At 45.4% G+C, this 26,668-nt stretch overlaps 1 protein-coding gene across 7 annotated transcripts in view; it reads right to left on the minus strand.

Moving 5' to 3' along the window:
- ERI3 (ERI1 exoribonuclease family member 3) overlaps window positions 1-26,668 on the minus strand; it is a 329,148-nt gene that overhangs the window by 125,494 nt on the left and 176,986 nt on the right. Inside the window, exon 1 of one of the 7 annotated variants that reach the window (XM_072127561.1) lies at window positions 1,107-1,278. The exons of 5 other annotated variants lie outside the window; for them this stretch is intronic. In XM_072127561.1, coding sequence (XP_071983662.1) covers window positions 1,107-1,260 — 154 coding nt within the window. In that variant the 5' untranslated portion in view covers window positions 1,261-1,278. Of the gene's footprint in view, window positions 1-1,048; window positions 1,072-1,106; window positions 1,279-26,668 lie in introns of those variants that run through there. One more of the 7 variants, XM_072127568.1, reaches the window with a different exon arrangement.

Here is a 26,668-nt window from a genome sequence, read left to right on the forward strand (position 1 = left end):
GATACACATGAGCAAGTGAAGGGTAAGCACATCTACAGAGAGGGACCCTCTGGTCAGTTCCTTCTACACAAGAGCCCCAAGATGTGTTTGGAGGGGCCATGCATCTATGGGGAGGACATTCCCATGTATAGGACCCCATGGAGGAGGGGCCCCCCACCTGCACAGGACCTTGTGGAAGGGCCCCCCACCTGCACAGGACCTTGTGGAAGGGCCCCCCACCTGCACAGGACCTTGTGGAAGGGCCCCCCACCTGCACAGGACCTTGTGGAAGGGCCCCTCACCTGCACAGGACCTTGTGGAAGGGCCCCTCACCTGCACAGGACCTTGTGGAAGGGCCCCTCACCTGCACAGGACCTTGTGGAAGGGCCCCTCACCTGCACAGGACCTTGTGGAAGGGCCCCTCACCTGCACAGGACCTTGTGGAAGGGCCCCTCACCTGCACAGGACCTTGTGGAAGGGCCCCTCACCTGCACAGGACCTTGTGGAAGGGCCCCTCACCTGCACAGGACCTTGTGGAAGGGCCCCCCACCTGCACAGGACCTTGTGGAAGGGCCCCCCACCTGCACAGGACCTTGTGGAAGGGCCCCCCACTTGCACAGGACCTTGTGGAAGGGCCCCCCACCTGCACAGGACCTTGTGGAAGGGCCCCCCACCTGCACAGGACCTTGTGGAAGGGCCCCCCACCTGCACAGGACCTTATGGAAGGGCCCCCCACCTGCACAGCACCTTATGGAAAGGCCCCCCACCTGCACAGCACCTTATGGAAGGGCCCCCCACCTGCACAGCACCTTATGGAAGGGCCCCCCACCTGCACAGCACCTTATTGAAGGGCCCCTCACCCGCCTAAGACCGTATGGAGGGGCCCCTCGCTTGCACAGAACCCTATGGGTACCCTAATCCCATAACACAGCACATGTGGGCCCCGGCCTGTGCCCTGCAGTGTGGAGCAGGATGCAGGGCCCCTCTCCAGGCCTGAGCAGTGCTCTCAGCTCCCAGCGCAGCCGCCCCGGAGCACGGGCCACATGCCCCTCTCTACCCGAGCACATACATGGACATGACCCCGGGTGTGCGCCCGCTCCGTAGACACAGAACACCCGGCGACTCACCTCTCACTCTCCCCCTGCCTATGGAGACGGCCGTGACGGGCAGACGGCGCCCACCAATCAGCGACTGCGCCGCCGGTACCATCAGCCAATCAACAGTCAGAAGGGCGCGGCTTAGGCGAAGACCCCTCTCAGCTCCTCTCCTGTATGGAATCATGTGGGAATGTCAGGCCAAGATGGCGCCACCCCGGCTGCATGCCGGGAGATGTAGTCTCCCCCCACATGGCCCTGTGTCATCCCGGCACCATGTGAGGATGGGCCCACAAGCATCACCGACACACTGTACCGAAACACACTCGCATGACAGAGGCCAACATGTCACCTGCAGTCCTATGTAACGCCACAGATAACACAGTAATATCAGTACAGATCATGTAGTAGATGTGACCTGCAGCCCTATGTAACTGTGTTATCTGTGGTGTTACATAGGACTGCAGGTCACATCTACTACATGATCTGTACTCAGAGATATCAGTGTTATCTGTGGTGTTACATAGGACTGCAGGACACATCTACTACATGATCTGTACTCAGATACATCACTGTGTTATCTGTGGTGTTACATAGGACTGCAGGACACATCTGCTACATGAACTGTACTGAGATATCACTGTGTTATCTGTGGTGTTACATAGGACTGCAGGACACATCTACTACATGATCTGTACTCAGAGATATCACTGTGTTATCTGTCGTGTTACATAGGACTGCAGGAAACATCTACTACATGATCTGTACTCAGAGATATCACTGTGTTATCTGTGGTGTTACATAGGACTGCAGGACACATCTACTACATGATCTGTACTCAGAGATATCACTGTGTTATCTGTGGTGTTACATAGGACTGCAGGACACATCTACTACATGATCTGTACTCAGAGATATCACTGTGTTATCTGTGGTGTTACATAGGACTGCAGGACACATCTACTATATGATCTGTACTCAGAGAGATATCACTGTGTTATCTGTGGTGTTACATGGGACTGCAGGTCACATCTACTACACGATCTGTACTTAGAGATATCACTGTGTTATCTGTGCTGTTACATAGGACTGCAGGTGACATCTACTACATGATCTGTACTCAGAGATATCACTGTGTTATCTGTGGTGTTACATAGGACTGCAGGACACATCTACTACATGATCTGTACTCAGAGATATCACTGTGTTATCTGTGGTGTTACATGGGACTGCAGGTCACATCTACTACATGATCTGTACTCAGAGATATCACTGTGTTATCTGTGGTGTTACATAGGACTGCAGGACACATCTACATGATCTGTACTCAGAGATATCACTGTGTTATCTGTGGTGTTACATAGGACTGCAGGACACATCTACTACATAATCTGTACTCAGAGATATCACAGTGTTATCTGTGGTGTTACATAGGACTGCAGGACACATCTACTACATGATCTGTACTCAGAGATATCACTGTGTTATCTGTGGTGTTACATAGGACTGCAGGACACATCTTCTACATGATCTGTACTCAGAGATATCACTGTGCTATCTGTGGTGTTACATAGGACTGCAGGACACATCTACTACATGACCTGTACTCAGAGAGATATCACTGTGTTATCTGTGGTGTTACATGGGACTGCAGGTCACATCTACTACATGATCTGTACTCAGAGAGATATCACTGTGTTATCTGTGGTGTTACATAGGACTGCAGGACACATCTATTACATGATCTGTACTCAGAGATATCACTGTATTATCTGAGGTGTTACATAGGACTGCAGGTCACATCTACTACATGATCTGTACTCAGAGAGATATCACTGTGTTATCTGAGGTGTTACATAGGACTGCAGGACACATCTACTACATGATCTGTACTCAGAGATATCACTGTGTTATCTGTGGTGTTACATAGGACTGCAGGACACATCTACTACATGATCTGTACTCAGAGAGATATCACTGTGTTATCTGTGGTGTTACATAGGACTGCAGGTCACATCTACTACATGATCTGTACTCAGAGATATCACGGTGTTATCTGTGGTGTTACATAGGACTGCAGGACACATCTACTACATGATCTGTACTCAGAGATATCACTGTATTATCAGTGGTGTTACATAGGACTGCAGGACACATCTACTACATGATCTGTACTCAGATATCACTGTGTTATCTGTGGTGTTACATAGGACTGCAGGATACATCTACTACATGATCTGTACTCAGAGAGATATCACTGTGTTATCTGTGGTGTTACATAGGACTGCAGGATACATCTACTACATGATCTGTACTCAGAGATATCACTGTGTTATCTGTGGTGTTACATAGGACTGCTCGACACATCTACTACATGATCTGTACTCAGAGATATCACTGTGTTATCTGTGGTGTTACATAGGACTGCTCGACACATCTACTACATGATCTGTACTCAGAGATATCACTGTGTTATCTGTGGTGTTACATAGGACTGCAGGTCACATCTACTACATGATCTGTACTCAGAGATATCACTGTGTTATCTGTGGTGTTACATAGGACTGCAGGTCACATCTACTACATGATCTGTACTCAGCGATATCACTGTGTTATCTGTGGTGTTACATAGGACTGCAGGTCACATCTACTACATGATCTGTACTCAGAGATATCACTGTGTTATCTGTGGTGTTACATAGGACTGCAGGACACATCTACTACATGATCTGTACTCAGAGATATCACTGTGTTATCTGTGGTGTTACATAGGACTGCAGGACACATCTACTACATGATCTGTACTCAGCGATATCACTGTGTTATCTGTGGTGTTACATAGGACTGCTCGACACATCTACTACATGATCTGTACTCAGAGATATCACTGTGTTATCTGTGGTGTTACATAGGACTGCAGCACACATCTACTACATGATCTGTACTCAGAGATATCACTGTGTTATCTGTGGTGTTACATAGGACTGCAGGACACATCTACTACATGATCTGTACTCAGAGATATCACTGTGTTATCTGTGCTGTTACATAGGACTGCAGGACACATCTACATGACCTGTACTCAGGGAGATATCACTGTGTTATCTGTGCTGTTACATAGGACTGCAGGACACATCTACTACATGATCTGTACTCAGAGATATCACTGTGTTATCTGTGGTGTTACATAGGACTGCTCGACACATCTACTACATGATCTGTACTCAGAGATATCACTGTGTTATCTGTGGTGTTACATAGGACTGCAGCACACATCTACTACATGATCTGTACTCAGGGATATCACTGTGTTATCTGTGGTGTTACATAGGACTGCAGGACACATCTACTACATGATCTGTACTCAGATACATCACTGTGTTATCTGTGGTGTTACATAGGACTGCAGGACACATCTACTACATGATCTGTACTCAGAGATATCACTGTGTTATCTGTGGTGTTACATAGGACTGCAGGACACATCTACTACATGATCTGTACTCAGAGATATCACTGTGTTATCTGTGGTGTTACATAGGACTGCAGGACACATCTACTACATGATCTGTACTCAGAGAGATATCACTGTGTTATCTGTGGTGTTACATAGGACTGCAGGAGACATCTACTACATGATCTGTACTCAGAGATATCACTGTGTTATCTGTGGTGTTACACAGGACTGCAGGACACATCTACTACATGATCTGTACTCAGAGATATCACTGTGTTATCTGTGGTGTTACATAGGACTGCAGGACACATCTACTGCATGATCTGTACTCAGGGAGATATCACTGTGTTATCTGTGGTGTTACATAGGACTGCAGGACACATCTACTACATGATCTGTACTCAGAGATATCACTGTGTTATCTGTGGTGTTACATAGGACTGCAGGACACATCTACTACATGATCTGTACTCAGAGATATCACGGTGTTATCTGTGGTGTTACATAGGACTGCAGGACACCTCTACTACATGATCTGTACTCAGAGATATCACTGTGTTATCTGTGGTGTTACATAGGACTGCAGGACACATCTACTACATGATCTGTACTCAGAGAGATATCACTGTGTTATCTGTGGTGTTACATAGGACTGCAGGACACATCTACTACATGATCTGTACTCAGAGATATCACTGTGTTATCTGTGGTGTTACATAGGACTGCAGGAGACATCTACTACATGATCTGTACTCAGAGATATCACTGTGTTATCTGTGGTGTTACATAGGACTGCAGGACACATCTACTACATGATCTGTACTCAGAGATATCACTGTGTTATCTGTGGTGTTACATAGGACTGCAGGATACATCTACTACATGATCTGTACTCAGAGATATCACTGTGATATCTGTGGTGTTACATAGGACTGCAGGACACATCTACTGCATGATCTGTACTCAGGGAGATATCACTGTGTTATCTGTGGTGTTACATAGGACTGCAGGACACATCTACTACATGATCTGTACTCAGAGATATCACTGTGTTATCTGTGGTGTTACATAGGACTGCAGGACACATCTACTACATGATCTGTACTCAGAGAGATATCACTGTGTTATCTGTGGTGTTACATAGGACTGCAGGAGACATCTACTACATGATCTGTACTCAGAGATATCACTGTGTTATCTGTGGTGTTACATAGGACTGCAGGACACATCTACTACATGATCTGTACTCAGAGATATCACTGTGTTATCTGTGGTGTTACATAGGACTGCAGGATACATCTACTACATGATCTGTACTCAGAGATATCACTGTGATATCTGTGGTGTTACATAGGACTGCAGGACACATCTACTGCATGATCTGTACTCAGAGAGATATCACTGTGTTATCTGTGGTGTTACATAGGACTGCAGGACACATCTACTACATGATCTGTACTCAGAGAGATATCACTGTGTTATCTGTGGTGTTACATAGGACTGCAGGAGACATCTACTACATGATCTGTACTCAGAGATATCACTGTGTTATCTGTGGTGTTACATAGGACTGCAGGACACATCTACTACATGATCTGTACTCAGAGATATCACTGTGTTATCTGTGGTGTTACATAGGACTGCAGGATACATCTACTACATGATCTGTACTCAGAGATATCACTGTGATATCTGTGGTGTTACCAGGGCCGGATTAAGGTTGGTGGGGGCCCTTGGGCGCAAAATCTGGTGGAGGCCCCCACTAAGTGTAGCGTACACACACGTCCTCCTGCTTCCTTTCCACTATCCCAGCAGTAACACTGCTACATACAGCCGCCTCACCCCAGTAACACTGCTACATACAGCCGCCTCACCCCAGTAACACAGCTACATACAGCCGCCTCGCCCCCAGTAACACAGCTACATACAGCCGCTTCATCTCCAGTGACACAGCTACATACAGCCGCCTCCCCCCCAGTAACACAGCTACATACAGCCGCCTCATCCCCAGTAACACAGCTACATACAGCCGCCTCGCCCCAGTAACACAGCTGCATACAGCCACCTCATCCCCAGTAACACAGCTACATACAGCCGCCTCACCCCCAGTAACACAGCTACATACAGCCGCCTCATCCCCAGTAACACAGCTACATACAGCGGCGACAGCACAAAACATATATATATGTATATATATAGAGTATATACATACATTCCAAATACACAGTATATACAAAAACCACATCATTCACATATATATAAATGTACACACATATATGCGTGTATAAACACAGTAGATGCATAAATACACAGTATATGCATGTATAAACACAGTAGATGCATAAATACACAGTATATCCGTGTATAAACACAGTAGATGCATAAATACACAGTATATCCGTGTATAAACACAGTAGATGCATAAATACACAGTATATGCGTGTATATACAAAGTAGATGCATAAATACACAGTATATACATATATATACACAGTAGATGCATAAATATACAGTATATACATATATATACACAGTAGATGCATAAATACACAGTATATACATATATATATATATACAGTAGATGCATATATACACAGTAGATGCATAAATACACAGTATATACATATATATATACACAGTAGATGCATAAATACACAGTATATACATATATATATACACAGTAGATGCATAAATACACAGCATATACATATATATACACAGTAGATGCATAAATACACAGTATATACATATATATACACAGTAGATGCATAAATACACAGTATATACATATATATACACAGTAGATGCATAAATACACAGTATATACATATATATACACAGTAGATGCATAAATACACAGTATATACATATATATACACAGTAGATGCATAAATACACAGTATATACATATATATACACAGTAGATGCATAAATACACAGTATATACATATATATACACAGTAGATGCATAAATACACAGCATATACATATATATACACAGTAGATGCATAAATACACAGTATATACATATATATACACAGTAGATGCATAAATACACAGTATATACATATATATACACAGTAGATGCATAAATACACAGTATATACATATATATATACACAGTAGATGCATAAATACACAGCATATACATATATATACACAGTAGATGCATAAATACACAGTATATACATATATATACACAGTAGATGCATAAATACACAGTATATACATATATATACACAGTAGATGCATAAATACACAGTATATACATATATATACACAGTAGATGCATAAATACACAGTATATACATATATATACACAGTATATACACAGGGCCGGATTAAGGGTGGTGGGGGCCCCTGGGCGCAAACTGGTGGGGGCCCTTCCAACAATGTTTTTGGAAGTATATAGCCTGCCAGCCTTCTGTAGTATATAGCCTGCCATCCCTCTGTAGTATATAGCCTGCCAGACCCTGTAGTATATAGCCTGCCAGACCCTGTAGTATATAGCCTGCAGCCCCCTGTAGTATATAGCTTGACAGCCCCCTGTAGTATACAGCCACAAGCCCCCTGTAGTATATAGCCTGACAGCTCCCTGTAGTATACAGCCTGCCAGACCCTGTAGTTTATATCCTGCAGCCCCCTGTAGTGTACAGCCACCAGCCCCCTGTAGTATACAGCCACCAGCCCCCTGTAGTGTATGGCCTGCCAGCCCCTGTAGTATACAGCCACAAGCCCCCTGTAGAATTTAGCTGCCAGTCCCCTGTAGAAAATGGCCACAAAATAATAAACTTCATACTTACCCTCACCTTCCCTTCCAGTGATCCCATGATGCTGCAGGCTCTTCCTCGCTCTTCAGGCAGCCGCCGGCCACTGAAGACACAGTTGCCATCGCTGGGGGACATCGCCGATGCACTGTTTTGGCAGCAGCATGTAGTGATCGGATGCTGACAGCGTGACATCATCACTCGCCGCCGGCGTCCCATCACAACCTGCTGCCGACAAAACAGTGCATCAGTGAACTCCGCCAGTGATGGCAGCTGTGTCTCACTGACACAGTTGACATCCTAGACCCCTACGTGTGATGGGGGCGGCCACAGGCCGCTGTGCATTGCACACAGAGACAGTCCGCTGAGTCGCTGACTGTCGGAAACTGGTGGGGGCCCCTTAAAAAGTGAAAGTGGTGGGGGCCCCGGGGCTAGAGCCCCAGGAGCCCCTCCTTTAATCCGGCCCTGGGTGTTACATAGGACTGCAGGACACATCTACTGCATGATCTGTACTCAGAGAGATATCACTGTGTTATCTGTGGTGTTACATAGGACTGCAGGACACATCTTCTACATGATCTGTACTCAGAGATATCACTGTGCTATCTGTGGTGTTACATAGGACTGCAGGACACATCTACTACATGACCTGTACTCAGAGAGATATCACTGTGTTATCTGTGGTGTTACATGGGACTGCAGGTCACATCTACTACATGATCTGTACTCAGAGAGATATCACTGTGTTATCTGTGGTGTTACATAGGACTGCAGGACACATCTATTACATGATCTGTACTCAGAGATATCACTGTATTATCTGAGGTGTTACATAGGACTGCAGGTCACATCTACTACATGATCTGTACTCAGAGAGATATCACTGTGTTATCTGAGGTGTTACATAGGACTGCAGGACACATCTACTACATGATCTGTACTCAGAGATATCACTGTGTTATCTGTGGTGTTACATAGGACTGCAGGACACATCTACTACATGATCTGTACTCAGAGAGATATCACTGTGTTATCTGTGGTGTTACATAGGACTGCAGGTCACATCTACTACATGATCTGTACTCAGAGATATCACGGTGTTATCTGTGGTGTTACATAGGACTGCAGGACACATCTACTACATGATCTGTACTCAGAGATATCACTGTATTATCAGTGGTGTTACATAGGACTGCAGGACACATCTACTACATGATCTGTACTCAGAGATATCACTGTGTTATCTGTGGTGTTACATAGGACTGCAGGAAACATCTACTACATGATCTGTACTCAGAGATATCACTGTGTTATCTGTGGTGTTACATAGGACTGCAGGACACATCTACTACATGATCTGTACTCAGATATCACTGTGTTATCTGTGGTGTTACATAGGACTGCAGGATACATCTACTACATGATCTGTACTCAGAGAGATATCACTGTGTTATCTGTGGTGTTACATAGGACTGCAGGATACATCTACTACATGATCTGTACTCAGAGATATCACTGTGTTATCTGTGGTGTTACATAGGACTGCTCGACACATCTACTACATGATCTGTACTCAGAGATATCACTGTGTTATCTGTGGTGTTACATAGGACTGCTCGACACATCTACTACATGATCTGTACTCAGAGATATCACTGTGTTATCTGTGGTGTTACATAGGACTGCAGGTCACATCTACTACATGATCTGTACTCAGAGATATCACTGTGTTATCTGTGGTGTTACATAGGACTGCAGGTCACATCTACTACATGATCTGTACTCAGCGATATCACTGTGTTATCTGTGGTGTTACATAGGACTGCAGGTCACATCTACTACATGATCTGTACTCAGAGATATCACTGTGTTATCTGTGGTGTTACATAGGACTGCAGGACACATCTACTACATGATCTGTACTCAGAGATATCACTGTGTTATCTGTGGTGTTACATAGGACTGCAGGACACATCTACTACATGATCTGTACTCAGCGATATCACTGTGTTATCTGTGGTGTTACATAGGACTGCTCGACACATCTACTACATGATCTGTACTCAGAGATATCACTGTGTTATCTGTGGTGTTACATAGGACTGCAGCACACATCTACTACATGATCTGTACTCAGAGATATCACTGTGTTATCTGTGGTGTTACATAGGACTGCAGGACACATCTACTACATGATCTGTACTCAGAGATATCACTGTGTTATCTGTGCTGTTACATAGGACTGCAGGACACATCTACATGACCTGTACTCAGGGAGATATCACTGTGTTATCTGTGCTGTTACATAGGACTGCAGGACACATCTACTACATGATCTGTACTCAGAGATATCACTGTGTTATCTGTGGTGTTACATAGGACTGCTCGACACATCTACTACATGATCTGTACTCAGAGATATCACTGTGTTATCTGTGGTGTTACATAGGACTGCAGCACACATCTACTACATGATCTGTACTCAGGGATATCACTGTGTTATCTGTGGTGTTACATAGGACTGCAGGACACATCTACTACATGATCTGTACTCAGATACATCACTGTGTTATCTGTGGTGTTACATAGGACTGCAGGACACATCTACTACATGATCTGTACTCAGAGATATCACTGTGTTATCTGTGGTGTTACATAGGACTGCAGGACACATCTACTACATGATCTGTACTCAGAGATATCACTGTGTTATCTGTGGTGTTACATAGGACTGCAGGACACATCTACTACATGATCTGTACTCAGCGATATCACTGTGTTATCTGTGGTGTTACACAGGACTGCAGGACACATCTACTACATGATCTGTACTCAGAGATATCACTGTGTTATCTGTGGTGTTACATAGGACTGCAGGACACATCTACTGCATGATCTGTACTCAGGGAGATATCACTGTGTTATCTGTGGTGTTACATAGGACTGCAGGACACATCTACTACATGATCTGTACTCAGAGATATCACTGTGTTATCTGTGGTGTTACATAGGACTGCAGGACACATCTACTACATGATCTGTACTCAGAGATATCACGGTGTTATCTGTGGTGTTACATAGGACTGCAGGACACCTCTACTACATGATCTGTACTCAGAGATATCACTGTGTTATCTGTGGTGTTACATAGGACTGCAGGACACATCTACTACATGATCTGTACTCAGAGAGATATCACTGTGTTATCTGTGGTGTTACATAGGACTGCAGGACACATCTACTACATGATCTGTACTCAGAGATATCACTGTGTTATCTGTGGTGTTACATAGGACTGCAGGAGACATCTACTACATGATCTGTACTCAGAGATATCACTGTGTTATCTGTGGTGTTACATAGGACTGCAGGACACATCTACTACATGATCTGTACTCAGAGATATCACTGTGTTATCTGTGGTGTTACATAGGACTGCAGGATACATCTACTACATGATCTGTACTCAGAGATATCACTGTGATATCTGTGGTGTTACATAGGACTGCAGGACACATCTACTGCATGATCTGTACTCAGGGAGATATCACTGTGTTATCTGTGGTGTTACATAGGACTGCAGGACACATCTACTACATGATCTGTACTCAGAGATATCACTGTGTTATCTGTGGTGTTACATAGGACTGCAGGACACATCTACTACATGATCTGTACTCAGAGAGATATCACTGTGTTATCTGTGGTGTTACATAGGACTGCAGGAGACATCTACTACATGATCTGTACTCAGAGATATCACTGTGTTATCTGTGGTGTTACATAGGACTGCAGGACACATCTACTACATGATCTGTACTCAGAGATATCACTGTGTTATCTGTGGTGTTACATAGGACTGCAGGATACATCTACTACATGATCTGTACTCAGAGATATCACTGTGATATCTGTGGTGTTACATAGGACTGCAGGACACATCTACTGCATGATCTGTACTCAGAGAGATATCACTGTGTTATCTGTGGTGTTACATAGGACTGCAGGACACATCTACTACATGATCTGTACTCAGAGAGATATCACTGTGTTATCTGTGGTGTTACATAGGACTGCAGGAGACATCTACTACATGATCTGTACTCAGAGATATCACTGTGTTATCTGTGGTGTTACATAGGACTGCAGGACACATCTACTACATGATCTGTACTCAGAGATATCACTGTGTTATCTGTGGTGTTACATAGGACTGCAGGATACATCTACTACATGATCTGTACTCAGAGATATCACTGTGATATCTGTGGTGTTACCAGGGCCGGATTAAGGTTGGTGGGGGCCCTTGGGCGCAAAATCTGGTGGAGGCCCCCACTAAGTGTAGCGTACACACACGTCCTCCTGCTTCCTTTCCACTATCCCAGCAGTAACACTGCTACATACAGCCGCCTCACCCCAGTAACACTGCTACATACAGCCGCCTCACCCCAGTAACACAGCTACATACAGCCGCCTCGCCCCCAGTAACACAGCTACATACAGCCGCTTCATCTCCAGTGACACAGCTACATACAGCCGCCTCCCCCCCAGTAACACAGCTACATACAGCCGCCTCATCCCCAGTAACACAGCTACATACAGCCGCCTCGCCCCAGTAACACAGCTGCATACAGCCACCTCATCCCCAGTAACACAGCTACATACAGCCGCCTCATCCCCAGTAACACAGCTACATACAGCCGCCTCATCCCCAGTAACACTGCTACATACAGCTGCCTCGCCCCCAGTAACACCGCTACATACATCCGCCTCACCCCCAGTAACACAGCTACATACAGCCGCCTCATCCCCAGTAACACAGCTACATACAGCGGCGACAGCACAAAACATATATATATGTATATATATAGAGTATATACATACATTCCAAATACACAGTATATACAAAAACCACATCATTCACATATATATAAATGTACACACATATATGCGTGTATAAACACAGTAGATGCATAAATACACAGTATATGCATGTATAAACACAGTAGATGCATAAATACACAGTATATCCGTGTATAAACACAGTAGATGCATAAATACACAGTATATCCGTGTATAAACACAGTAGATGCATAAATACACAGTATATGCGTGTATATACAAAGTAGATGCATAAATACACAGTATATACATATATATACACAGTAGATGCATAAATATACAGTATATACATATATATACACAGTAGATGCATAAATAAACAGTATATGCGTGTATAAACACAGTAGATGCATAAATACACAGTATATGCGTGTATAAACACAGTAGATGCATAAATACACAGTATATGCGTGTATATACACAGTAGATGCATAAAGACACAGTATATACATATATATACACAGTAGATGCATAAATACACAGTATATACATATATATACACAGTAGATGCATAAATACACAGTATATACATATATATACACAGTAGATGCATAAATACAGAGTATATACATATATATACACAGTATATACATATATATACACAGTAGATGCATAAATACACAGTATATACATATATATACACAGTATATACATATATATACACAGTAGATGCATAAATACACAGTATATACATATATATACACAGTAGATGCATAAATACACAGTATATACATATATATACACAGTAGATGCATAAATACACAGTATATACATATATATACACAGTAGATGCATAAATACACAGTATATACATATATATATATATACAGTAGATGCATATATATACAGTAGATGCATAAATACACAGTATATACATATATATATACACAGTAGATGCATAAATACACAGTATATACATATATATATACACAGTAGATGCATAAATACACAGCATATACATATATATACACAGTAGATGCATAAATACACAGTATATACATATATATACACAGTAGATGCATAAATACACAGTATATACATATATATACACAGTAGATGCATAAATACACAGTATATACATATATATACACAGTAGATGCATAAATACACAGTATATACATATATATACACAGTAGATGCATAAATACACAGTATATACATATATATACACAGTAGATGCATAAATACACAGTATATACATATATATACACAGTAGATGCATAAATACACAGCATATACATATATATACACAGTAGATGCATAAATACACAGTATATACATATATATACACAGTAGATGCATAAATACACAGTATATACATATATATACACAGTAGATGCATAAATACACAGTATATACATATATATATACACAGTAGATGCATAAATACACAGCATATACATATATATACACAGTAGATGCATAAATACACAGTATATACATATATATACACAGTAGATGCATAAATACACAGTATATACATATATATACACAGTAGATGCATAAATACACAGTATATACATATATATACACAGTAGATGCATAAATACACAGTATATACATATATATACACAGTATATACACAGGGCCGGATTAAGGGTGGTGGGGGCCCCTGGGCGCAAACTGGTGGGGGCCCTTCCAACAATGTTTTTGGAAGTATATAGCCTGCCAGCCTTCTGTAGTATATAGCCTGCCATCCCTCTGTAGTATATAGCCTGCCAGACCCTGTAGTATATAGCCTGCCAGACCCTGTAGTATATAGCCTGCAGCCCCCTGTAGTATATAGCTTGACAGCCCCCTGTAGTATACAGCCACAAGCCCCCTGTAGTATATAGCCTGACAGCTCCCTGTAGTATACAGCCTGCCAGACCCTGTAGTTTATATCCTGCAGCCCCCTGTAGTGTACAGCCACCAGCCCCCTGTAGTATACAGCCACCAGCCCCCTGTAGTGTATGGCCTGCCAGCCCCTGTAGTATACAGCCACAAGCCCCCTGTAGAATTTAGCTGCCAGTCCCCTGTAGAAAATGGCCACAAAATAATAAACTTCATACTTACCCTCACCTTCCCTTCCAGTGATCCCATGATGCTGCAGGCTCTTCCTCGCTCTTCAGGCAGCCGCCGGCCACTGAAGACACAGTTGCCATCGCTGGGGGACATCGCCGATGCACTGTTTTGGCAGCAGCATGTAGTGATCGGATGCTGACAGCGTGACATCATCACTCGCCGCCGGCGTCCCATCACAACCTGCTGCCGACAAAACAGTGCATCAGTGAACTCCGCCAGTGATGGCAGCTGTGTCTCACTGACACAGTTGACATCCTAGACCCCTACGTGTGATGGGGGCGGCCACAGGCCGCTGTGCATTGCACACAGAGACAGTCCGCTGAGTCGCTGACTGTCGGAAACTGGTGGGGGCCCCTTAAAAAGTGAAAGTGGTGGGGGCCCCGGGGCTAGAGCCCCAGGAGCCCCTCCTTTAATCCGGCCCTGGGTGTTACATAGGACTGCAGGACACATCTACTGCATGATCTGTACTCAGAGAGATATCACTGTGTTATCTGTGGTGTTACATAGGACTGCAGGACACATCTACTACATGATCTGTACTCAGAGATATCACTGTGTTATCTGTGGTGTTACATAGGACTGCAGGACACATCTACTACATGATCTGTACTCAGAGATATCACTGTGTTATCTGTGGTGTTACATAGGACTGCAGGATACATCTACTACATGATCTGTACTCAGAGATATCACTGTGATATCTGTGGTGTTACATAGGACTGCAGGACACATCTACTGCATGATCTGTACTCAGGGAGATATCACTGTGTTATCTGTGGTGTTACATAGGACTGCAGGTCACATCTACTACATGATCTGTACTCAGAGATATCACTGTGCTATCTGTGGTGTTACATAGGACTGCAGGACACATCTACTACAGGACACATTTAGACCCCTTATGGTCTAAACTCATTTTCACCCTTAGGATACAGACCGATTTTTCAAATCAGCCTGTGTCACGATATGGAATGCTTTATCTTACCGTTTCTTTATTCTCAGACAGTTTTTTCATACTTCACATGAATGTTATATTTTAGTTGAAATATATTGCGCTTATTTGGAAAAAAAATAGAAATTTTGTTAAAAATTTTTCTGATTTCTGAATGTTATACACATCATACAGTTAGTCTAACTGCCCAAATAGTTTTCTAACATTAACCATGTATCTGCCTTATGCTGACATAATTATTTATATGTTAATTTATTTTATTAGGACGTTAGGATGTTACAGTCCAAATAGCGATTTTCGAAATTTTCTAGTAAATTTCAGATTCTATATTTTTAGAGGACAATTCTTCCACATAAGGGTTTTCAAAGTTCTATTTATTAGAAACTCCCCACAAATTGCCCCATTTTTAAAACTGCACCCCCCATACTATTCAGTACAGCCTTTGTTAAAGGACACCTGTCATCAGGTCTGTGTCACTAGTCCTGTCACCTCTACCTGTTGGAGCAGCTCACAAGGATCCCATCCCAGCCTTTATCTAGTTATTTCATACATTAATCATTGTAAAATCATCTTTTCTTTATCATGTAAATGAGGCTGGTCACATGGTCAGAGGCAGTGATGTCACCCCTGTTACCCCTCCCCTCCCCCTGCTCATGTCTGTGTGTAATGTATAGTAAATAGAGATGAGCGAACACTAAAATGCTCGGGTACTCGTTATTCGAGACGAACTTTTCCCGATGCTCGAGTGCTCGTCTCGAATAACGAACCCCATTGAAGTCAATGGGAGACTCGAGCATTTTTCAAGGGGACCAAGGCTCTGCACAGGGAAGCTTGGCCAAACACCTGGGAACCTCAGAAAAGGATGGAAACACCACGGAAATGGACAGGAAACAGCAGGGGCAGCATGCATGGATGCCTCTGAGGCTGCCTAATCGCACCATTATGCCAAAATTATGGGCAACAGCATGGCCATGACAGAGTGACAGAATGAAGCTAGATAGCATCTAAAACATCCAATAATTGACCCTGACACTATAGGGGACGGCATGCAGAGGCAGCGGCAGCAGCGGCAGGCTAGAGAGTGTCATGGCGACATACCCTAAATGGACTCAGGCTTCAAACCAATGGGTGGCAGAGAGGAACCAAAGGAGGTGAGCAAGAAGCGCTCAAATAATATCGGTACATGATAAAAGTTTGCCAGTATATTTTGTGGATTACACAGCAGGGTGGCGACAAAGTTAACATGGAAGCCATGAAAACAACCCAAAATTCTGCCTGACACAGCTCGTTTGATAAGGGGACCATGTATGGAGGCAGTGAACTAGTAGTAGATTAAAGGTGCTGCAGTTAAAACTATGTTAGTTGGATCTTGGCATGGAGCTGGCGCTCCGCTGCCAGGCGAGCTTTCGCCAATCCAAGCCCCTGTCTATAGGCTACTCCCCAAACAGCACTTCTAAGAACCTTTTGTATAAGATCAAGTGTAGTAGCGTTCTTATAAGTTTAGGATATGGCGGGTGAGGGGAATGTAAACAGATGCGCAAGAAGCGCTGAAATAATATCCCTAAATGGTAAAAGTTTGCAAGTATATTTTGTGGATTACACAGCAGGGTGGCGACAAAGTTAACAACTTTGATGTGGAATGCCCTGTAATAGCTCTTGGGCGGTGTGCCTTTTATCGCCTAGGCTCAGCAGTTTCAGCACCGCCTGCTGTCGCTTAGCGACGGCACTGCTGCTGTGCCTAGAGCTACCGACTGATGGCGCCATGCCCACGGATGGTAATTCGGAGGAGGAGGAGGTGGAGGAGGGGTGGGAGGAGGTATAGTAGGCCTTTGAGACCTGGACCGAGGTAGGCCCCGCAATTCTCTGCGTCGGCAGTATATGACCAGCCCCAGGGTCAGACTCGGTCCCAGCCTGCACCAAGTTAAGTGTAGTAGCGTTCTTATAAGTTTGGGATATGGCGGGTGAGGGGAATGTAAACAGATGCGCAAGAAGCGCATGATGCGCATGGAGCTGGCGTTCCGCTGCCAGGCGAGCTTTCGCCAATCCAAGCCCCTGTCTCTAGGCTACTCCCCAAACAGCACTTCTAAGAACCTTTTGTATAAGATCAAGTGTAGTAGCGTTCTTATAAGTTTAGGATATGCCGGGTGAGGGGAATGTAAACAGATGCGCAAGAAGCGCTGAAATAATATCCCTAAATGGTAAAAGTTTGCCAGTATATTTTGTGGATAACACAGCAGGGTGGCGACAAAGTTAACAACTTTGATGTGGAATCCATGAAAACAACCCAAATTTCTGCCTGACACACCTCGTTTGATAAAGGGACGATGTATGGAGGCAGCTATATGGACGACTTTTGGAGGTAGCAATGGAGACAACGTGTGGAGGCTGCTATGGAGACAATTTAATTTGGATAGTGCCTGTATGTGGCAGTCCCAAACATTTTTCAAACCAGAGGAGCAGGTAGGTGGCCCTCCAGTAAAATGGGATAGATTGAGTGCCTGTATGTGGCAGTCCCAAAAATGTTTCAAACCAGAGGAGCAGGTAGGTGGCCCTCCAGTAAAATGGAATAGATTGAGTGCCTGTATGTGGCAGTCCCAAAAATTCTTCAAACCAGAGGAGCAGGTAGGTGGCCCTCCAGTAAAATGGAATAGATTGAGTGCCTGTATGTGGCAGTCCCAAAAATTGTTCAAACCAGAGGAGCAGGTAGGTGGCCCTGCAGTAAAATGGAATAGATTGAGTGCCTGTATGTGGCAGTCCCAAAAATTGTTCAAACCAGAGGAGCAGGTAGGTGGCCCTGCAGTAAAGTGGAATAGATTGAGTGCCTGTATGTGGCAGTCCCAAAAATGTTTCAAACCAGAGGAGCAGGTAGGTGGCCCTCCAGTAAAATGGAATAGATTGAGTGCCTGTATGTGGCAGTCCCAAAAATTGTTCAAACCAGAGGAGCAGGTAGGTGGCCCTGCAGTAAAATGGAATAGATTGAGTGCCTGTATGTGGCAGTCCCAAAAATGTTTCAAACCAGAGGAGCAGGTAGGTGGCCCTCCAGTAAAATGGAATAGATTGAGTGCCTGTATGTGGCAGTCCCAAAAATTGTTCAAACCAGAGGAGCAGGTAGGTGGCCCTGCAGTAAAATGGAATAGATTGAGTGCCTGTATGTGGCAGTCCCAAAAATGTTTCAAACCAGAGGAGCAGGTAGGTGGCCCTCCAGTAAAATGGAATAGATTGAGTGCCTGTATGTGGCAGTCCCAAAAATTTTTTAAAACAGAGGACCGGGTAGGTGGCCCTCCAGAAAAATGGAATAGATTGAGTGCCTGTATGTGGCACTCACAAAAATTGTTTCAAACAGAGGACCGGGTAGGTGGCCCTCCAGAAAAATTAAATGCATGAAGTACTATAGCAAGAGCCAGTGGGCCCTGTCAAAAAATAGCCATTTTCCTCTGCTTTACTGTACAAAGAGGAGGAGAAGGAGGAAAATGAGGAGGAGGAGGAGGAGTGGATCAATTATTCAGGTTGAGCTTCCTTCACCTGCTGGAGATTGGAAATTAGGAGAAATCCAGCCTTTATTCATTTTAATAAGCGTCAGCCTGTCAGCGCTGTCAGTCGACAGGCGTGTACGCTTATCGGTGATGATGCCACCAGCTGCACTGAAAACCCGCTCGGACAAGACGCTAGCGGCAGGGCAGGCAAGAACCTCCAAGGCGTACAGCGCCAGTTCGTGCCACATGTCCAGCTTTGAAACCCAGTAGTTGTAGGGAGCTGTGTGATCATTTAGGACGATGGTATGGTCAGCTACGTACTCCCTCACCATCTTTCTGTAAAGATCAGCCCTACTCTGCCGAGACTGGGGACAGGTGACAGTGTCTTGCTGGGGTGACATAAAGCTGGCAAAAGCCTTGTAAAGCGTACCCTTGCCAGTGCTGGACAAGCTGCCTGCTCGCCTACTCTCCCTCGCTACTTGTCCCGCAGAACTACGCACTCTGCCGCTAGCGCTGTCAGAAGGGAAATACTGTTTCAGCTTGTGCACCAGGGCCTGCTGGTATTCATGCATTCTCACACTCCTTTCCTCTCCAGGGATGAGAGTGGGAAGATTTTGCTTGTACCGTGGGTCCAGGAGAGTGAACACCCAGTAATCGGTGCTGGAATAAATTCTTTGAACGCGAGGGTCACGGGATAGGCAGCCTAGCATGAAATCTGCCATATGCGCCAGAGTACCAACGCGTAAGAATTCACTCCCCTCACTGGCCTGACTGTCCATTTCCTCCTCCTCCAACTCCTCCAACTCCTCTTCTTCTGCCCATACACGCTGAACAGTGAAGGACTCAACAATGGTCCCCTCTTGTGTCTCGCCAACATTCTCCTCCTCTTCCTCCTCATCCTCCTCCACCTCCACCTCCTCCGATATGCGCTGAGAAACAGACCTCAGGGTGCTTTGGCTATCAACAAGGGAATATTCTTCCCCCGTCTCTTGTGACGAGCGCAAAGCTTCCGACTTCATGCTGACCAGAGAGTTTTTCAACAGGCCAAGCAGCGGGATGGTGAGGCTGATGATGGCGGCATCGCCACTGACCATCTGTGTTGACTCCTCAAAGTTACTCAGCACCTGACAGATATCAGACATCCACGTCCACTCCTCATTGTAGACTTGAGGAAGCTGACTGACCTGACTACCAGTTCTGGTGGAAGTTGACATCTGGCAGTCTACAATCGCTCTGCGCTGCTGGTAAACTCTGGATAACATGGTCAGTGTTGAATTCCACCTCGTGGGCACGTCGCACAACAGTCGGTGAGCGGGCAGTTGGAGGCGGCGCTGCGCTGCCCTGAGAGTGGCAGCATCTGGGCTGGACTTCCTGAAATGCGCACAGATGCGGCGCACCTTCGTGAGCAAATCAGACAGATTGGGGTATGTCTTGAGGAAACGCTGCACTATCAGATTTAACACATGGGCCAGGCATGGCACATGTGTCAGTCTGCCGAGTTGCAGAGCCGCCACCAGGTTACGGCCGTTGTCACACACAACCATTCCCGGCTTGAGGTTCAGCGGTGCCAGCCACAGATCAGTCTGCGCCGTGATGCCCTGTAATAGCTCTTGGGCGGTGTGCCTTTTGTCGCCTAGGCTCAGCAGTTTGAGCACCGCCTGCTGTCGCTTAGCGACGGCACTGCTGCTGTGCCTAGAGCTACCGACTGATGGCGCCGTGCCCACGGATGGTAGTTCGGAGGAGGAGGTGGAGGAGGGGTGGGAGGAGGAGGAGGCATAGTAGGCCTGAAACACCTGGACCGAGGTAGGCCCCGCAATCCTCGGCGTCGGCAGTATATGAGCAGCCCCAGGGTCAGACTCGGTCCCAGCCTCCACCAAGTTAACCCAATGTGCCGTCAGCGATATATAGTGGCCCTGCCCGGCAGCACTCGTCCACGTGTCCGTGGTCAGGTGGACCTTGTCAGAAACGGCGTTGGTCAGGGCACGGATGATGTTGTCTGACACGTGCTGGTGCAGGGCTGGGACGGCACATCGGGAAAAGTAGTGGCGGCTGGGGACCGAATACCGAGGGGCGGCCGCCGCCATGAGGTTGCGAAAGGCCTCGGTCTCTACTAGCCTATAGGGCAGCATCTCCAGGCTAAGCAATCTGGAGATGTGCACATTAAGGGCTTGGGCGTGCGGGTGGGTTGCACTATATTTGCGTTTCCGCTCCAGCGTCTGGGGTATGGAGAGCTGAACGCTGGTGGATGCTGTGGAGGATCGTGGAAGCAACGATGGGGTTTTTGTGCCAGGGTCCTGGGCAGGGGGCTGACTAGCAGCTGACACAGGGGAAGGAGCAGTGGTGTGCACGGCCGGAGGTGAACGGGCTTGTTGCCACTGAGTGGGGTGCTTAGCATTCATATGCCTGCGCATACTGGTGGTAGTTAAGCTAGTAGTGGTGGAACCCCTGCTGAGCCTGGTTTGGCAAATGTTGCACACCACAGTCCGTCGGTCATCCGGTGTTTCCTTAAAGAACCTCCACACTTCTGAAGATCTAGCCCTCGCCGCAAGAGCCCTCACCACGGGAGCTTCACTAGTTGACAGTGGCGCTGATGCACCAGCTCTGGCCCTGCCTCTCCGTCTGGCCCCACCACTGCCTCTTCCAACCTGTTCAGGTCGAGGACTCTCCTCCGTCTCAGAAGCACTGTGTTCACCCGGCCTCTCAACCCAGCTTGGGTCTGTCACCTCATCATCCTCCGATCCCTCAGTCTGCTCCCCCCTCGGACTTCCTGCCCTGACAACAACTTCCCCACTGCCTGACAACCGTGTCTCCTCATCGTCGGACACCTCTTTACACACTTCCACTACGTCAAGAAGGTCATCATCACCAACAGACTGTGACTGGTGGAAAACCTGGGCATCGGAAAATTGCTCAGCAGCAACCGGACAAGTGGTTTGTGACTGTGGGAAGGGTCCAGAAAACAGTTCCTCAGAGTATGCCGGTTCAAATGCCAAATTTTCCTGGGAGGGGGCAGACTGGGGGGGAGGAGGCTGAGGTGCAGGAGCTGGAGGAGTGGGGATTTCGGTGACATGGGTGGACTGCGTGGAAGACTGACTGGTGGTGGACAAATTGCTCGAAGCATTGTCAGCAATCCACGACATCACCTGTTCGCACTGTTCTGGCCTCAACAGTGCTCTACCACGAGTCCCAGTAACTTCAGACATGAACCTAGGGAGTGTAGCTCTGCGGCGTTCCCCTGCTCCCTCATCAGCAGGTGGTGTCTCACCCCGCCCAGGACCACGGCCTCTGACCTCTGCAGTAGTTGGACGCCCACGTCCCCGCCCACGTCCTCTACCCCTAGCCCTCGGGTTAAACATTTTTAAAATGAGAGTTATAACTTTTTTTTTTTACTTCTTTTTGTTTTTTTTTGTGTTTTTTTGTGTTTTTTTTTTTTTTTTGTGTTTTTTGTTTTTTTTTGAGTTTTTAAAACCAAACAATCCTATCCTATTGCTATGGCTATTTTCTAGCCAAGTATCAAAGGAAGCACACTACTATGCCAGATGAGATGACACTGAGTTATTGCCTAATAGAAATCCAACCCCTACTGAATTTTGCCACTTCGGCCTTTGCTATGGATATGTGCGCCACTAAGCGCAGAACACAGCGGTCGCAAGTCTCACTACAAATTGCTCAGAATTGGCAAGTACATGCACTGCAGAAACTACAGCCACCAGCAGATCAACCAGAAATCAAATATATAGAACGCTACTGTAGGCTTCAAGAAGCTGTTTGTATTCTCCTATGGCTATTTTCTAGCCAAGTATCAAAGGAAGCACACTACTATGCCAGATGAGATGACACTGAGTTATTGCCTAATAGAAATCCAACCCCTACTGAATTTTGCCACTTCGGCCTTTGCTATGGATATGTGCGCCACTAAGCGCAGAACACAGCGGTCGCAAGTCTCACTACAAATTGCTCAGAATTGGCAAGTACATGCACTGCAGAAACTAAAGCCACCAGCAGATCAACCAGAAATCAAATATATAGAACGCTACTGTAGGCTTCAAGAAGCTGTTTGTATTCTCCTATGGCTATTTTCTAGCCAAGTATCAAAGGAAGCACACTACTATGCCAGATGAGATGACACTGAGTTATTGCCTAATAGAAATCCAACCCCTACTGAATTTTCCCACTTCGGCCTTTGCTATGGATATGTGCGCCACTAAGCGCAGAACACAGCGGTCGCAAGTCTCACTACAAATTGCTCAGAATTGGCAAGTACATGCACTGCAGAAACTACAGCCACCAGCAGATCAACCAGAAATCAAATATATAGAACGCTACTGTAGGCTTCAAGAAGCTGTTTGTATTCTCCTATGGCTATTTTCTAGCCAAGTATCAAAGGAAGCACACTACTATGCCAGATGAGATGACACTGAGTTAGTGCCTAATAGAAATCCAACCCCTACTGAATTTTCCCACTTCAGCCTTTGCTATGGATATGTGCGCCACTAAGCGCAGAACACAGCGGTCGCAAGTCTCACTACAAATTGCTCAGAATTGGCAAGTACATGCACTGCAGAAACTAAAGCCACCAGCAGATCAACCAGAAATCAAATATATAGAACGCTACTGTAGGCTTCAAGAAGCTGTTTGTATTCTCCTATGGCTATTTTCTAGCCAAGTATCAAAGGAAGCACACTACTATGCCAGATGAGATGACACTGAGTTATTGCCTAATAGAAATCCAACCCCTACTGAATTTTCCCACTTCGGTCTTTGCTATGGATATGTGTGCCACTAAGAGCTAAACACAACGGTAGCAAGTCCCCCTGCTAATTCCTCACAAAATGGTAAAAGATGCAAATTAAAATAAAAAAAGGATAACGTTATTGTAGCCCTAAGAAGGGCTGTTGGGTTGTTGTAGAATCACTCCTGCCTAACAGTAAGCTAATAGAACACCCTAACGCTTTCCCTGACCAGCAGCAGCTCTCTCCCTAGCGGCATCCAGAGACAGAATGATCCGAGCAGCGCGGGCAGCAGCTAGTCTATCCCAGGGTCACCTGATCTGGCCAGCCAACCACTGCTATCGACGTGTAAGGGTACCACGTCATGCTGGGTGGAGTGCAGAGTCTCCTGGCTTGTGATTGGCTCTGTTTCTGGCCGCCAAAAAGCGAAACGGCGGGAGCTGCCATTTTCTCGAGCGGGCGAAGTATTCGTCCGAGTAACGAGCAGTTTCGAGTACCCTAATGCTCGACCGAGCATCAAGCTCGGACGAGCATGTTCGCTCATCTCTAATAGTAAAGCATGGCTAGTGTGTGTGCTGCATCTGCTGACATGCTGCATCCTCCTAATATACAGGTGAGAAACAGACATCAGCTACACATGAATCTGACATGTTCTGCTGTAACATGGCTGCCTGGAGCTGTTGTATCTCTCCTATACACACACACACACAGGCTGCAGGGGGCGCCAGCACCAGGAAGCTCATCATTATACAGCCTCACATCATTATACAGGCTGTCAGTCATGCACTGGGGGTGTGGCTGTGCCTCCCACTCATGAATAGAGTGGACAGCTTGAATATGCTAATGCTTCATTGGACATTTCACAGGTCATTTGCATACAGCTTTAGGACCTCATTGCTTAGGGTTACAGGCATGTAGAGGGACAATAAAGGGATAGAGGCAATGCTCTCTAATGGCAGTTTATGAAAATTTATTTAGATTAGGGGGGTTATTTTGCATGACGGGTTCTCTTTAAGCTTATTAACCCTTTAAAGAATTAAAACAAAATGCAGGCTCTATTTGGAATTTTTTACATTTTGACAATAAAATTATTATTTAGTCCTTAAATTTACACGTTCATGCACTAAAATGAGAAAACACATCTCAGATTTTGTTGTGGAGGTTCTTACGAGTACGACAATACCCCATATGTCAATGTAAACTTCTTAAGGCCGGTGGCATACGTGACGTTTTGAACCCGTTTTTGGGCTGTTTCTAAGCAGTCCATTAAAAACCACATGTGTTTTTGACCTGTTTTAATTAAGATAATGGGTAAAACCGGTCAAAAATAGACTGCTTAAAAATGGCCCAAAAACGGGTTCAAAATGCCACATGTGCCGCCGGCCATAAGGCTCAGTACAGAACGGAAGGAGGCATTGAGCAGATTTTGATGACATTGGGGCTGATTTACTAAGGCGATTTACGCCGAATTGCCCCGGGACTTTTGGCACACGCGATCGGATTTTGGCGCATCGGCTTTCACGCGTCAGAAACCGGGGGCGGCGTGGCCGTCGGTCAACCCGATGGATTTAGAAAAGCCGCGGAATTTAAAAAAGCATTTGTGTCGCAAGATCGAGCACTCACATGCACCAGGGAGAAGAAGGTGAACTCCGGCGGACTTCGGCGCAGCAGCAACACCTGGTGGACATCAGGCGCACGACCTTAGTGAATGCCGGCAGACCCGAATCCTCGTTGGAGAACGCGCCGCTGGATCGCGACTGGACCGGGTAAGTAAATGTGCCCCATTGTTTTCAAAATAATTTTCAATGACCAACCCCCCCTATAAATGATCCTATTTTGGAAACTACACCACCCAGAGAATTTTATCTTTGTTGAAATTGAGCTTTTTATCACCACAGATGTTTTATAGAAAGTATTTACTTTGGCTCGTGTAAGTGAAAATCTTTTTGCAAAATACCTTGCTGCGCCCCCTAAATTTTTTTTTTGGAGGACGTTAAAGAAAGAAATGCATCCCATAGTGTGTTACCCAGTATGCAGTAATATCCCGCACAAGATAAACTGCTGTATGGGCGACTGCGGGGCTTGGAAGGGAAGGAGCGTCTATTGGTGGAAAAGATTTCAGGCGCATTGGCTGAGCCCCTGATATAGTAGGGCAGTAAAAACCTCCAAAGAGTGGCCCCTTTTAAAAACTAGACCCCTCTATATTTGGGGGCGCAATACCCTGTTGTTTTACCTTTATTAGCTTTTTTG

The sequence above is a fragment of the Engystomops pustulosus genome, chromosome 10 (assembly GCF_040894005.1).
Source record: "Engystomops pustulosus chromosome 10, aEngPut4.maternal, whole genome shotgun sequence".
Classification (NCBI taxonomy): domain Eukaryota; kingdom Metazoa; phylum Chordata; class Amphibia; order Anura; family Leptodactylidae; genus Engystomops; species Engystomops pustulosus.